The 16,263-nt window shown below is 48.2% G+C and overlaps 1 protein-coding gene across 2 annotated transcripts; it reads right to left on the minus strand.

The window, feature by feature from the left end:
- Positions 1-3,167: 3,167 nt before the first annotated feature.
- Positions 3,168-15,703, minus strand: LOC144136525 (putative phosphatidate phosphatase). 2 transcript variants are annotated; one of them, XM_077668903.1, is made up of 6 exons: positions 15,442-15,703; positions 13,491-13,616; positions 10,199-10,300; positions 6,467-6,748; positions 4,620-4,802; positions 3,168-3,572 (listed from the first exon to the last, which is right to left on the minus strand). In XM_077668903.1, the coding sequence occupies exons 2-6, from the start codon at positions 13,527-13,529 to the stop codon at positions 3,450-3,452; spliced, it is 729 nt and encodes a 242-aa protein (XP_077525029.1). In that variant the 5' UTR covers positions 13,530-13,616; positions 15,442-15,703; the 3' UTR covers positions 3,168-3,449. The 2 variants fall into 2 exon arrangements, with proteins under 2 accessions (XP_077525029.1, XP_077525028.1); XM_077668902.1 differs by having other exon boundaries at positions 13,491-13,642; positions 15,442-15,702.
- Positions 15,704-16,263: the final 560 nt, after the last annotated feature.

Below are 16,263 nucleotides of genomic sequence, written 5' to 3' on the forward strand. Positions count from 1 at the left end.
AATATCGAAAGAACAACCTTCAAAACGCCAAAGTTTCTGTGCAAAGCTCTGATACGAATGCCACCGTATCCAGATTGTACGTTTTCATTTTGCACACGATGCTCCATAGATAGTCTACTAATATTAATGGGAGATACACAGTGTGCGCATACGCTCGCTTCGGTACATATGGATCAATATTATTGACTGCTGTTCTTCGCAACTTTTGAAGCGAAAACTTTACAACTCCCCTCCATTGCTTCTTCGCCGTGTGCGTCGTGTAAACGCGTTTGACCTTGAACAGACCTTGAACCACGTGACAGCTGTGACGTTCAGCCGCCGCCGCTGCCGAAACCAAGCGCTTGCGGCGGCTGCGTTTTTATGGAGGAAAAACGCTAAGGCGCCCGTGTACTGTGCGATGTCAGTGCACGTTAAAGATCCCCAGGTGGTCGAAGTTATTCCGGAGCCCTCCACTACGGCACCTCTTCTTCCTTTCTTCTTTCACTCCCTCCTTTATCCCTTCCCTTACGGCGCGGTTCAGGTTTCCAACGATATACGAGACAGATACTGCGCCATTTCCTTAAAAAACTGTTTCAAAGGGCCGTTGGCGTTCATTGTGTTCATTAGCTTTGGCGTTGACAGCGTTCTAGACCGATGATTTTGAGGAAAGGAAGGGCGCTTAACTGACTCCCTGGATCAGTGGACGCCTCAATCGCGCTATGAGGTACGTGGCGGTGGTCAGAGAGAGAGATGTGGGCTAGCTGCATGCATTAGCCATGACAACGTTGTGGCAGACACGCGGCACTGCAGCAAAAGGCCGCAGCGTTCTTTGGGTGACCGACCTATTTCGATCAACCATTAATTCAAATGCCACTTGCCAGGGTGGCAGGGTGGGTGGTGGTGGTGAAAAACATTTATAAGCAATTAAATTTTTACAGAAAGGTGATTGGGGTAGGACCCTATTGGCCCTTTCCCCTCACAGTACTTGGTGGAGCCCCTATTCCGGGGCCCCATTGGCAAGCAACGCCGCCCGCGTCCGTTGAACCAAGGCCTTTTGGCGCGCTGCCTATCGTTTTCGGAACGCACTCAACCTTACAGACGTCAAGCCGCGTCTACTTGCCCGATGCACCACGCCTTTCACCCTCTAACCAGGTTCAGCAGTAGTTAAACCGCAGCAATTTTTTGTGTATCTATGAAAACATCAATACATTTATTACAGAACATATCCACGTTTACTGTAGGAAAATTCTTTGCTGCTTTATCGACGGACAGATTTTATAGCCTACCCATCAGTTCATTCCCCATATTTCATATTTCCTTCTCCTCATGTTTGTTCAGTCGATGGTGGTGAAATTCTAGAGGCCCGTGTGCTGTGCGATGTTAGTGCACGTTAAAAGCCCAGGTGGTCGAAATTTCCGGAGCCCTTCACTACGGCGTTCCCCATAACCTGAGTCGCTTTGGGACGTTACACCCACATAAATCATAAACCATAAAACTGTCGTATTCGGTGAAAGCTGTCGCAGGTGTTTTTGGTTACAACATATTATGCCTAAAGAGACATTGCCGACACTATACGAGTTGAAGAAATGGGTCATACGACGATCATTGTAAAATATAAAAAAATGAGGAATAACTTTTACTTAAATTCTATAAACGTGCGAAAGCAGATTTGCATGAAAGATAACGACGAAGATGAAGATAGAGAATTCTGTCTGTGCCTTCGCGTCGCAGGGGGAAGAAGATGAAGACGGTGATCTGCAATGCACAGCGCGAGTATGTGTTGCAGTTTAACCCGAGGCGTGTTCGGCTGCGTGCTCTCGCGCAGTGGCCACCGAAGCTGATCTGCTCGCGCGGCCGCGGGCTCGAATCGTAGTCGCGGATATTTACTTCATTTATTGGCAGAAACCCACAAACATTGCAAGGTCCTGCTGGGGTTTACCCACAGGAATAGCGATATCGCACTAAAATTACGATTTTTTTTTAGTGGCGAAGTTGACTATTTCAGTGCACGTTAAAGATCCCCAGGTGGTCGAAATTATTCCGGAGCCCTCCACTACGCACCTATTTGTTCCTCTCTGCTTTCACTCCCTCCTTTATCCCTTCCGTTACGGCGCGGTTCAGGTGTCCAACGATATATGAGGCAGATACTGCGCCATTTCCTTTCCACCAAAAACCAATTATTATTATTAAGTTGACTATGGTGGCGGTAGTGATGCTGACAATTACGGACGATGGAGTAGACTTTAGTAGCGCAGCAGATCTCGCAAAGCTATCACTAACAAATGGACGCCACAATTACGGCTAAGTAACGCGAAGTCCAGTGGCAGCTGGCGCGCAACTGGAGTGCAGGGAGAACGACAGTTTACAAGGCCACTTCAGACCGAAGAGATGCGAGGAATGGACCTCCCTTATTAGACGAAATAGGAGAGGCCGGAACGGTCCACAAATAAGATGCAATTGTCTCTGCCAGCCTCCCAAGCTCACTTGAAGTACATTTTTGCTGTGCAGCTGGTTAACACTGAAATTTCCCGTTGCGACATATTGGAGCAACGAGCAAGAAAACCGGCGACACCATACACTTCTTGGAACGCCGTCATGCAGCTGGGTTCTAATATGGTGCAAAGAAAGAAAACTTTTTTTTATGCGCTTTCCACGTCCCGGTCGCTGGTTCAAGTGGCTTTGTTGAGGCTGCTGCTCTGCGCGGTTGCCCAACACGGATGTCACGTGACCCACCAGAAGCGGCCATAGTGTTGAGCGTAGTGCAGCAAGAGGGGCGGCCCAGCCTTGCTAGGGTAAGTGGGGGTAGGAATATGCGCTAGAGGTAATGCGGTGACTCAGTGGCGTATAGGCAGTGCGAGTATGTATGTGTATTTTCAGGGTAGGCGCCCCATACCTCCCAAGAATACGGCAAAGCGGTTGACTAATGTGGTGGAAGTAGAGGTCACAAGGCAGAAGACTAGCACTTGTTTGATGCAAGTAGGTTTGTGGTGAGTGAGATGTGGAGAAGGGGCAGGAACAAGGCGGCATGTGTGAAGTAGTTCTTGGAGTCTGTCTTAGTAATTGTGGTGCACGGCCCTCTAGTCTTTGGGGATGTCACATTCCGGCACAGGGAAAGGGTTGATCGCAAACATTCCGCGAGCGAGGGCTTGAGCCCGTTGGTTCCCTTCTATTCCCTAGTGACAGCGGATGCACTTCAGGAGCATGCCGGCGCAGGTAGTTGTGCGTGGATAGGTCCTGGGAGGGTCAACAAGGTTGTTCAAGCTGTCCGTGCGCACTGAGCAGCGAGTCGGTCTTTTTCGTCGACAGTCAAGCACAACGAGTTCAAGAAACGTCATGCGCTGGAGACGGAGGCGCGGTAACACAACACCCTCTAGTCTAGAGGGTGTTGGGCAACACCACCCTGCAAAATCGCTGAAATCGTCCCGCCTTGTTGTTGCCACGCGCAGTGCGGACCGAATCCGATGCCGCTGTCACACGGCACTAGCAGCAGTCGGAAATGCGGAGTACGGTGCGCCCTGGACGCCATTTTCACCACGCAGCATGGCAGGCGGGTGAGCCCCTGCACAGTTCTTCATAGGTGACAGGTACGCCAACTGGGACGAAAAAGAATGCAGAACGAAATAAACTTCGACGAAATACAAAGAGGGTACAAAAGTATGAACTTTAGATGAACGACGCTAGACAAAAGTAACACAGGGTAAAAAAATTTGAGTGTTGCTGTCATATGTATTGCTGTCAAGAGGGAGCTCGCTGGTCGTTGTTCGTCTACGCCGCTTCATTCGGGCTGATAATAAACCGCATCAGCTGCCCAACATCAGTTCGTGGCAACTGACGGGCGTCAATACTCACGATGTCGCTGATGAATGTCTCTTGCCAAGAAACAGAGATGCCATGGTCACAAAGAGCAGTGCCCCCCCCCCCCCCCCCCCCCCTTCTACCCATTCGTGCAAGTGGGAAAGACGCATTTCGTTCACAACGAAAGTCTGAGAACACTCACTGTCGCCCATTGACTTGAAGGAGTACATGGCGGAAAAGAAAAGAAGAGCAGTGCATGTGGGATGAGTGATGGTGAGTGCCGACCCAGAGATCTGGCTTGCTTTTAGGCGAGATGGTTAGATTACTCAACCCAGTTTCTTACAACAATTGTTTAGGTAACTTGGGTTGTATGCAGAATTGCTGACAACAGTAGCTAGCAATTTTCGGTTTATGAAAGGAGGCCGTTGGCTTAACTGTGCTCATGTAAATGTAAAGTTGCTACTTTTTATGACAAGTAAAATGAAAAAAAAGGAATGCACTTAAGGAAGCTTATCTAGATTTGTTCATACAGCACCTCTGGTAGTTACAAATGCCGAATAAAAATAAATTATGTGTAAAAAAACTATCTAGCCATTGAAACAACTTGGGTCACATTTCGGTAATGTTACCGAATTGAGTGGACAAAATTTTAAACTGTTCCTAATCGAAGTTCCTTTAACAGGTGTCACCTAATTCCTTCAAACTATGATCCTTAACTTCGCATTTTCTTCTAGGAAAGAATTCAGGGTTTCTGTAGCAAGTTTGTCATGTCGCAATCGCGTATTCTGAAGCACTTTGATGCGCCAGACCCTGTCACGCATAAGTTTTCACTAGAATAATCATACCACGAAGGCGGCGACGAGACAGCCCAAGGCAAAGCCCACCAACACGTCCACCCAGAAGTGTTCGAAGTCCGAGACGCGGCTGAGCCCAATGTACCAGGCGAATGTCACCAGGAGAACCTGCAGCGCGCACCGAAGTGCTGTGGCGCCGGATCCCCTCCAAGGAACGCGCACCTGCAGGTAAACCTGCGGAAACAGACCATGGTCGAATAACACGAAAAAACGGGGTCGTACAACAATGTCCACCCGCCGCGGTGGCTCAGTGGTTAGGGCGCTCGGCTACTGATCCGGAGTTCCCGGGTTCGAACCCGACCGCGGCGGCGGCGTTTTTACGGAGGCAAAACGCTAAGGCGCCCGTGTACTGTGCGATGTCAGTGCACGTTAAATAATTGGTTTTTTGGGGAAAGGAAATGGCGCAGTATCTGTCTCATATATCGTTGGGCACCTGAACAGCGCCGTAAGGGAAGGAATAAAGGAGGGACTGAAAGAAGAAAGGAATAGGTGCCGTAGTGGAGGGCTCCGGAATAATTTCGACCACCTGGGGATCTTTAACGTGCACTGACATCGCACAGCACACGGGCGCCTTAGCGTTTTTCCTCCATAAAAACGCACCCGACCGCGCGGGTGCGTTTTTATGGAGGAAAAACGCTAAAGCGCCCGTGTGCTGTGCGATGTCAGTGCACGTGGCGGGTGCGTTTTTATGGAGGAAAAACGCTAAGGCGCACCGTGTGCTGTGCGATGTCAGTGCACGTTAAAGATCCCCAGGTGGTCGAAATTATTCCGGAGCCCTCCACTAAGGCACCTATTCCTTTCTTCTTTCAGTCCCTCCTTTATTCCTTCCCTTACGGCGCGGTTCGGGTGTCCAACGATATATGAAACAGATACTGTGCCATTTCCTTTCCCCCAAAACGAATTATTATTACAACAATGGCTACATGGGTTCCTTTAAATTTTTTTCCAGCACGTAGACGCCTGAATCGCTTCGATGTAAATCTTGCACCCATATACGTAAGATGTCTGGGTTCCGTCATGCGCTGTATTTAAAGCGGCAATGCTCTGCTTAATTCCTCTTCATTGTGAAAAAGGCTTCCACGAGAGAGCCGAAGCGTTTTCTCAACGACGTTTATTTTTTATCAATGTACCATCCCGACCAGACGGACATCCGACAAACTCATGTCTTCAAATAGACTAATAAATTTTTGCATAGACGTAAAAGCGCAAGAACCCTTTCACTTGAAATGAAAAGAAAGCCACCGTGGACTCAGAAGAGTGGCTGTGCGGACCTTGTAAGTGATCGCCGTCACTATCATAAAACTGCCAGTGGCTCAATTAACTTGGCTAACCCTGGAATTCAGCGAAAAGCAAGGACGCTCGCTAAGCGTCTGAGGCTCGTCCACGGCAGCTCCGCTACACGCTCGCGACAGCCACTCTATATATACCCACACGACCTCGTGGCTATGACGTGGTATCACATGGCCTTACGACACCCACATTGGATGTAATCACGTGGCTTCACGTCGACCCATTCGGATGTTCTAAGGCCAAAGGTCAAATGTCACAGGGCAACTCAAAGTAAGCTAAATGTCAATGGTCAAGGTCAGGAGCCAGGGGTTTGACACCATAACTGTACCACAAATGGTCATACACGGGTGACGTGGTTGGGCTGAAGGTCATTCAAGGTCATTCTCCGGCCTACGCGACGACTGCTTTAACTAGCGTAGTGAAGCATTTGCGCTTGAAAAACCGTCACATATTGTACGGTGAGGGAAGTACCATGTTGACGACCCTTCATGACCGCGTTCTTGAATATGCAAATCACCAAAATAGGCCCAACAGATGGCGCTGCTCACCACCATGTAGCTTATGGCGTAGGCGGCCAGCGAGGCGTGTCCCGACACGAAGCCGAGTCGCATGTCCACCAGCTGCTCGACGGCAGTGGTCGTCGGGCACACGAACCAGCTCCGGTACAAGTTGTGAGGCTTGTCCAGCGAGCAGAATTCGGTGAACACCTCGTAGCCGCAGCGGGTGAGGAAGTTCGGCCGCAGCTTGCCGACGCCGTACTTGGCCACCACAGTCAGCAGCCGCGTCACGGCGGCGCCGAACAGGAACGGAGCAAGCAACCCATAAAGGACCTGTAGGCATGTAATAATAATAATAATAATAATAATAATAATAATAATAATAATAATAATAATAATAATAATTGGTTTTGGGGGAAAGGAAATGGCGCAGTATCTGTCTCATATATCGGCGGACACCTGAACCGCGCCGTAAGGGAAGGGATAAAGGAAGGAGTGAAAGAAGAAAGGAAGAAAGGTGCCGTAGTGGAGGGCTCCGGAATAATTTCGACCACCTGGCAAAAACGCAGTTTACGACCGTCCGCAGAGTTTGCTGAGTGGACGACCAAGAGCGCGAAAGAAGTTTCGAACAATTAAAAAGAAAACGTTTTTGTTTTTTGCGCCACGCAAAAATCAAATATCCAGGAATTGTAACTTGTAGAATTGTAACCTGTATGAAAACCCTCCGCGGTGGCTCAGTGGTTAGGCGCTCGGCTACTGATCCGGAGTGCCCGGGTTCAAACCCGACCGCAGAGGCCGCGTTTCGATAGAGGCGAAACGCAAAGGCGCCCGTGTGCTGTGCGATGCCAGTGCACGTTAAAGATCCCCAGGCGGTCGAAATTATTCCGGAGCCCTCCTCTAAGTCACCTCTTTCTTCCTTTCTTCTTTTACTCCCTCCTTTATCCCTTCCCTTACGGAGCGGTTCAGGTGTCCAACGATATACGAGACAGATACTGCGCCTATTCCTTTCTCCCAAAACCAATTTTCAATTTCTGTTGGAAAGGGACCTCTCACAAACAACATTCTAACAGTATAGATTTGGTATTATTCAGTAATCATTCCCCCTCTTATGAAGTTAATGTAGAAATTACTCCTCTGACTCCGAGCTAATGATGTGTTCTGTTCCGCGTCATGATGTTGCACCATTATCGCGATCAACAATAGCCTATTCGGACTAGCGAAGAGTTGAAGAAAATGGCATACTCGGTGCTCTTTCTCACGAACTGTCTTCATTCCAACGACTGCCAGATGATATAAACACAGACGGTGAAACATTGTGGCGCAGGTCTAATGCAGTTTCGTCGTTTGCTGCGTACTTAACAAGACTACGAAGTCGCAAAATATAATTAATGCATGGCTCAATATTTAATTCATGGTGAACGAAAGGTTCGACAGCGACTGAGAAAAACGCAGAAATTCTATCTGTCGCAACGAAAATCGGACAAACTAATCTTAGCAATAAATGATTTGAAATCCAGGATAAAAAGACCTAAAATATATTGCTTTATAAATTCACTTGCTAATTTCCTAAAAAATCCCCTAAAGGGTTCTGGCGTTCAGTGAGTCATAAAACAAGAAATGAAAGCCAGGTGTCTCGGGAGGACAACAGAAATCCGACAACCATAGTGAATAACTACTTATGTCCTGTTTTCACTGAAGACGAAGGAAATCTACCTCGTATAAGCCCCTGCACAAACCAGCAACTCGGACCTCTCACTGCAACTGAAGCTGGAGCCTTAAACCTTTTTCTGGATGTAGACACTAATAAAGGACCCTGGCCTTTTACCAATCTAGCATATTTTTGTGCAGATATGCCGAATGAGTAGCAAAATTCCTAGTAATACCTTCAACAATTTCTTATAGTCCTTCACCCTTCGTATGTAATGAAAAACAGCTAACATCACACTAACACAGAAATCTGGAGGTAAGTTAGACACCTAAATCTTTAGGTCAATGTCACTAGCTAAGTATGAAAGCCACTAGAACACGTCATTTTCAGTACATAAGAACCCATCTAGAAAAAAAAAAACGCACCAATAACACCTCTCCAGAACGGTTTTTTGAGTTGAACATTTTCTACTCAACTAACGCACAAATATTCCTCGGTATTGATAACCAAAACAATGTGCACGTATATTCTTCGACTTTTCGAAAGGTTTTAGTTTGGTTTATGGGCGTTTAACGTCGCAAAGCGACTTAGGCTGTGAGGGACGCCGTAGTGAAGGGCTCCGGAAATTTCGACCACATGGGGTCCTTTGACGTGCACTGACATCGTACAGTAAACGGACCTCTACATTTCACCTCCATCAAAATGCGACCGCCGCGGCCGGGATAGAAACCGCGTCTTTCAGGTGAGCAACATAACTGAGCCACCGCGGCGCTCTTTTCGAAGCCTTCGACCACATATTGCAAATCAAACTTATTACAAAACTCGAACTAAAAATAGGAGCTGGCCCCATTTTAGAATGGATTAGACATTACCTAAATGACCTCACTGAGTCTGTCGAAATTAACAACTAGAAATTCTCGATAGCTAATGTCACCTCAGATGTACCACAAGGAAATGTTCTCGCTCCGGTATTATTAATAATTTCTATAAACGACTTGTCTCCTACTCTTTCCCATAATGTTATACTTTAACAGCAGTCTCCAAGCATAGTAAGAAGAATGGCAGACGACTAATAACTAATAGAAAATCTTTTATCTGTAGCCAGTAAGAAATGTATTTCTTTCAGAACATCCTAAACAACAACCCTCTTGCCAACGCTTAATTACTATAGAAATCTGTAGCATATAGGCCTAGCTTTAAAGCGTACCGCGACCGCCAGCCGCATGCGCGTGCGCAGAACGGTCCGGTACAGGCCAGCTGCTGATGCCCAAAGCGCCTCGGAACCATTTCCGCATGCGCATAGTCAAGAATGTTCCGGCAGATGTCCCTAAAAAGAGGTCTTCCAGCCAATGACATCGATCGATTGTCAGGACGCCGATGTTTTTATCTCATTTCATGGAGACACCTGCCAGTTACTAGCGATTTCAAGAGAACTGCGATGTCATGAAAGTCGGTCGACGCCACTGGCTGGAGGGTCTGCTTTGAGGGGCATTCGCCGCCGCGTGCTTATTCACCTACGTCACAGCGGCCGCCATTTTGTTTTGTCCGTGGGGCACTGCGAAAGGCTCCCGGCTTTCTCGCCTCCTGTTCCGATCTACACTGCTGAAGCTACGCGCCGGACAACAACGTGGCGCCCATGACGTCACGTGAATACCACTATACCAATGCTAAAACATTCTAATGATTTTGTCCGGAATAAACGCACTCAGTATGTCACAAGCTGAAAGTGTCATGCTCCTGTCCGTTATACAGGTGGGCCGGTATGTGGTTCCTATGAAGAATGTGCTCCGTGCAGGTCAGAGCTAAATGGGCGTGGCCTATGCCAGCCTTGGGAGTACGCGTTCTCGGTAGGGCAAGAAAGAAACTGGATTTCCGCCAGAGAAATGCGCAAGATCTATAAGAATTTTATTGTAACTTAACCTCACAATTACACTTAACGCATCTGCCTAAATACGCACACTTTGTGCGTATGAAAAAAGTTTGTTTTTCATGCCACGTTCTGCTACAATACCCGTACTTCGCTCCATCTTATCTTTCTCAGTAATCATCACCCTTATTTTTTTCTGGTTTGCTCGGGGCGCACCATTGGCTACGTTTCTTACGCAGTTCTTACATACCGTTTTCCGTTTGCTCACCTGAAGTGTCGCCGGCACCTGCCAAGAGAAGAAGCTCCCGCCTCTTCCGCTGATTGGCTCCGGCACCCGGCTCAAGATCCGCACCACTTCCACCACGAAGATCTGGGACGGCACACGAACGCAACGGATGGATCTCACTGTCAGACTGGCCTTATACGGTAGCACGTGCGGAAACCTTAGTAGCCGCTTACGATTCCTTCTCTTGTGCAAATTGTGAAACGGTCACAGAAAAAGGTGAGCACGTTTTGTTTATTGTCACGTAATAGTGACGGCAATCAGAAAGACAGCGTAAGGGGCTTCTAAAACAAAACAGTTTATTTGGAAAGCCTGCGTCCACAAAGAAACGTGTTTAGCCGATAAAGGTTCAGCTCAAGTTAAGGACAACGCAGCGAGCTATGGAAAGAAAAATTACAGGTGTAACGTTAAAGGTCCGGAAGCGGGCAGAGTGGGTGAGGGAACAAACGCGGGTTAATAATATCCTAGCAGAAATCAAGAGGAAGAAATGGGCTTGGGCAGGGCATGTAATGCGAAGGCAAGATGACCTCTGGTCCTTAAGGGTAACGGAGTGGATTCCAAGAGAAGGCAATCGTAGCAGGGGGCGGCAGAAGGTTAGGTGGGCGGATGAGATCAAGAAGTTTGCAGGCATAGGGTGGGAACAGCTATCAAAGGACAGGCTTAATTGGAGAGACACGGGAGAGGCCTTTGCTCTGCAGTGGGTGTAGTCAGGCTGATGCTGCTGCTGCTGATGATTAGGCGGTGGCGGCGTCACAAGAGTGATCAGTGGTCGTCGAACTGAATCTTGCCTTTCTAGGCCGCGCTCAATTTAAAGCAAGCAGGCAACCTTAGAGATAAGGAGCCAAAAGCAACTGCAACAATATGAAAAATGTGAAAGCAGTTGCTCTTGGCCGCGATCAATCGAGATGAGTACGGTCGCATCGCTCGTCACAAAGAAAATGGTAACGCCGCGTGCCGGCTGCTTTCAGCGTCATCGAACAAACAGTACAAAGATTCGCGGCATTATTAATGACCTGGGAATAATAATAATAATTGGTTTTGGGGGAAAGGAAATGGCGCAGTATCTGTCTCATATATCGTTGGACACCTGAACCGCGCGTAAGGGAAGTGTAAAGGAGGGAGTGAAAGTAGAAAAGAAGAGAGAGGTGCCGTAGTGGAGGGCTCCGGAATAATTTCGACCACCTGGGGATCTTTAACGTGCACTGACATCGCACAGCACACGGGCGCCTTAGCGTTTTTCCTCCATAAAAACGCAGCCGCCGCGGTCGGGTTCGAACCCGGGAACTCCGGATCAGTAGTCGAGCGCCCTAACCACTGAGCCACCGCGGCGGGGCTAATGACCTGGGACGCTGCAGAATTATTTTAGCAGCATGCGAACATTACTGCCTCCCCACCAAATTTCCTTTCCTTTGGTAGGCTGCCCAAGCTGACCTGGGAAGGTGAGATTATTTGGCGGAACAGGGGAGATGGTCGCGTTTAGCGCAGTTCGGTATCACTGGGAAAGGCGTTTGTCCTGCAGTGAATTCAACATGATGGCGACTGATGAAGAGAACTTAAGGTCTTTCCTCGTCAGCCACTATGTCAAAAATTAAGCATGGTGTCGTTTGCTCGGACCAACACTATCTTGTTACGATGTCGCAGCAACTAGAGCTCTTCCCGGTGTAGCACGCAGAGGATAGAAATGATTGCAGTCACGTTCTAACATAGTCATGAAGCTCTGTTGGCTTCTCCGAAGTTCGGTATGAAAGGATTGCCGAAAGCCTCCAGAGATGTAAATTAAGCATGAAAAAAGAATATCGCATTTTATCATGCTAAGGATCCGTAAAAGGCTTAATATCTTCACATATATTTCGAATCATTTCGTGATCTTCGCCTGCCGGCGCTACAAAAATTTGTGCGTTGCCACAAAAAGGGTAACATCAGCATCATCAGTTTGCTCATATGCCTTACTCATGCTTAATGGCAATCCCAGATTTAAAGGTCAGATGCCACAATATATTTGATTTTTTTTCCGCATCCAACGTGGCTCACACTCAGGGAAATGCGGCCGCAGCGGCCGCATTTCCCTGAGCTCGACATTTACAGACGTCCATGCATCCTCATTTCAGGTGTATACAGTCCGTGCACTACGCATGTTGAAATGTTAAAATTATAAGTTGTGCGGACAGGTGCAGACTATACAGTGATTTTGTTTTCAAAATCTACTGTTAAAACGTGCCATGTCTATATTAAGCAGCTATGACTGTTACTAACTTTTTTACGTACATCATCGTGCTAAGTTTACGTTTGTTGCAATTGTGCGGCTGACTGGTTCTACTCCTGATTACTGGCACTAGGAGCTGTCACCATTCGAAGAACAGCGTGCGTATCCTCCGTACAACCCACAATGAAAATAAAGCAAGTTGATCATTGGTGCCTTACGTCGTAAGGCATACCCGCAGTCTTGCTTATCTCGGCCGGCGCAGTGTGTTTCGCCTCGCAGTACGGAAGATTGTGAGCTCGGTGCCACCGCTAGACTTCTGCGGTCGACAAAAAAAAAAAAAGATGAGAGCAATGCCTGCCCTTTTGTCGATATAAATATGATAACCCTTTTGTCCTTCAACAGCTTGGGTGATGCTGTTCATGACTGTTCCTAATACATCATAATGTTTCGTAGCGTTTGGCAAAGAATTGGCACGTGACTAAGAAACGAGGGAGAGACCACTGACGTTTCGGCGCCCTTGTGGGATCGCGGACTGTACTACATTCGGTCTCTGCAAGCTATATACCGGGTGCGGACAATCTAGTATTCTTTTTTAACGATAATTGAGCCCTGCGTTCAAGTGTCCAACGACATATGAAACAGATACTGCGCCATTTCCATTCCCCAAAAACCAATTATTGTATACACCGGGTGCAGACTAGTCTGGAAATTACAGTATTAGAACTTGGTCGGAATCGATGTGGTTCCTTCCTTTGAGACATGTCACGTAAAAAAATCCTTAGTTTTTTTGTTTTTCGCCTTTCACGCATATTTCGTTCTCACGTATATCCTCACGTACATTTTGCCCGACTCGCCGCTTTCTCTGTGGCAATAGGTAATTATCAGAGGCGTAACTTTATGGTTCACATCGCGAGTCGAAAATTCAAGTCAACTCGAAATCAATAGTCGTTCATTTTATATTAAGTAATTTCTTGCATTTCTTGCTTCAGGTGCCGACTAGTACTCAGTAACTGCTCGCTGCGCGCGAGAACACGGTATTCGGAGTGGAGCGTTCGGCCATCTCAAGTCGCTCACCAGCACGACGGGCACCGCGAAACAGACCGCGTAGAGCATCGAAGGCGGGATCTGGGAACGGCGCGCCGGATGCGCCAGAGAAAGGTCACCGCAGGCGAAGCCCTGGTTGTACGGGGTCACCGTGGCCTGCACCACCAGCGAGGGAACGCACACTGCAACGCAACCAACGCTGCCATCAGTACCGTCAGAAAGGTCTGACAGCCTTTGAGCAGTATGTGGGACTATGATCTATCACACGGGTTAGTTGCTCACACTATAGTTAATTAACTCTATAGCGCAAAGCACAAAACACGACACAAAGACTGGCCCACCACAAGCACTGACCAGCGATTGTGTGGTGTCGCTCCTTTTGACATGTTTTGTGTTTAGCGATGTAGGTTTAGGCAATACTTTTTACCCACACTGCAGCGCGCATGAGGAATGTAGGGCAGAAAGCAGTAATACTAACGCTAACTTCCCTCAAATTAATTTCTTAGCTGACAGTGCTAACAATTTCTTGGAATCTGCAGCGCCTGTGTCGCCTCCTTGCTATCCGCCCTTTTCCCACTCTACTGCGCTACAGTCATTCCAAGATTCTGTACCATCAAGCCTAAATGTCGGCTATGCTTGAGATTTAATTGATTTTTCTTATTATGTCACCAATGGTAGTAGCTGTATCAGTAGCACTAGTAGTAGTGCTATTGATAGTCGCAGTATCAGTATCAGCATCAGCAGGAGTAGCCCTAGTAGCAGCTTAATCATCTGGCCGGTAGGGCGCTCTTGAGGGGGACTTCTCACACTCAGAACTGTTGGCCTCAGCGGCTGAGCGTTAAATTTGGTTTGGTTTATGGGGTTTTGACGTCCCAAAGCGACTCAGGCTATGAGGGACTCCGTAGTGGAGGGCTACGAATTATTTCGACCACCTGAGGTTCTTTACCATGCACTGACATTGCACAGTACACGGGACTCTAGCATTTCGCCTCCATCGAAATGCGGCCGCTGCGACCGGGATCGAACCCGCGTCTTTAGAGTCAGCAGCCGAGCTCCAAAACCACTGAGCCACCATGGCGGCTAAGTTACGTTGATATCGCGCGGACCATGTGTCGACAGCAGACGGAAAATGCATCGAGAATGATGCCAGGCATCATTCAAAAGGGTTGACAGTCTGTACCATGTCCGGCGCAGATAGCTGCACGCGAAGCTGCAGGCTCACACACTCGCTGAAGTTGCTTAGAGCTGCGAAATGCCTCCTACAGTATAGTCCTCGCCAAGAAGCACTCGCGGAATGAGATAGTTTTAAGTGCTCGACAATGACACTCTAACTGGCTGTTATTATAAACACTGCATCAGTGATATATCCTGGGATAATTCGTTTATTGCTGCACGAAGTTCAAACTGCGCAGTAAGGAACGCGGAAGAAACACGTACACGACCCAGACAGGCAACTGGTTTTGTGGATATGCTTAATGTTTCATCCTACAGCTTTCGCGCCGTTCGTGCTTGGTTAAGCACCACGTCCAAAACGAAGTGACAACTGCCTCAGTTCTAATTGCAAGAAATGAGAAGTAACTGATTATAAACTTATTAAGAGCCGCAAACACTGTTCCGGATGCAACTTTGCCTCCAACGAAACGGAAGATCAAAGATCCTGCGTTCTTGTTATGCAGGTAAAAATCTCGACCTGAGCAAAAAACGGGGACAATAAAGGTCGACAACGTAAGCGCTTGTGCTGGTAACTTTTGTGCTGCCCTTGTTATACTTAGTTCGAACTCTGCCTGAATAACAATAATGGATTAACTCGCCCAACAACACATACCGATGGGCGCCTTTGTTGTCAACTTCTTGCTTCTCTAGCGCTGAGTTGCACTATTCATCTCTACAGCTCTGATGAAGCCATTCGCTTGACAACGTGCGCCATTTAACTGCTCCTGGTGTTATCGCCAGACAGCGGATGCATGGTCTGCATACCCACCCATGGTGATGGCAGCCAGGTGAGACGCCAGGACGGTGGCTAAGTTGTCCTGCCATGCCATTTTGGTCGGGTTTTCGCGCGTCTTGCGACTCCTTGGACTCGCAGCTGTACACACGTTCGCCCCGAGACGCAAAACACGCGCCTCTCAACGTTTGACGCGCACTCGGCTTCGGGTATCGCTCAAAGAGGAACCCCGCTAGCCACGGCGAAGACGCTCGCTGATAAGGGCGCGCCGCCGCCGCAGTCCGCGAAGAAAGGTGAGATCGGTGAGCGCGTTCAGTGCTTGGGTCTGACTTCGAAATGGAGAGGGCAGCCAGCAGCTCAGAGCTCTACCACTCTCGCTGATGCGATAAGGACTGCTTCGCGTTGTTTGTATTGGCTCGGTGCGTGGAATCGGGCAATGAGCGGGTGCCAAGACGGCGGCATCGAGCAGAGAAAAGGTTGCAGCGGGAAAACACGCAAACTTTTCACCCTTTCCCGTGTCACAAGTGATAGCGACAGCTCTTACGCAGACCCCTCTTCGTATGAGAGCACCACCCACAAATGCTCATCATGGACCAAGCTCAGCGTGTTCACATGACCGCATAAAGTACATACATACTCGAGCGCATTAACTACCCGGCTTGCCTGCTAAAATCTCATGCGCCAGCAAGTGAACAATGAAAGCTTTGCGCTGTGACATACTGCGACGGCAACGTCAATTACCCCGCTGATAGATGCAAATAGAAACAGAGTGCGAGAATTTTTCTCATTTGCGGGTGTCTGCGGTAATGTTTTTCAGACCCCAATCCCGCTTTTTGTGCTCTATCCCTGTGACTCTTT

This window comes from Amblyomma americanum, chromosome 6, assembly GCF_052857255.1.
Source record: "Amblyomma americanum isolate KBUSLIRL-KWMA chromosome 6, ASM5285725v1, whole genome shotgun sequence".
NCBI classification, from domain to species: domain Eukaryota; kingdom Metazoa; phylum Arthropoda; class Arachnida; order Ixodida; family Ixodidae; genus Amblyomma; species Amblyomma americanum.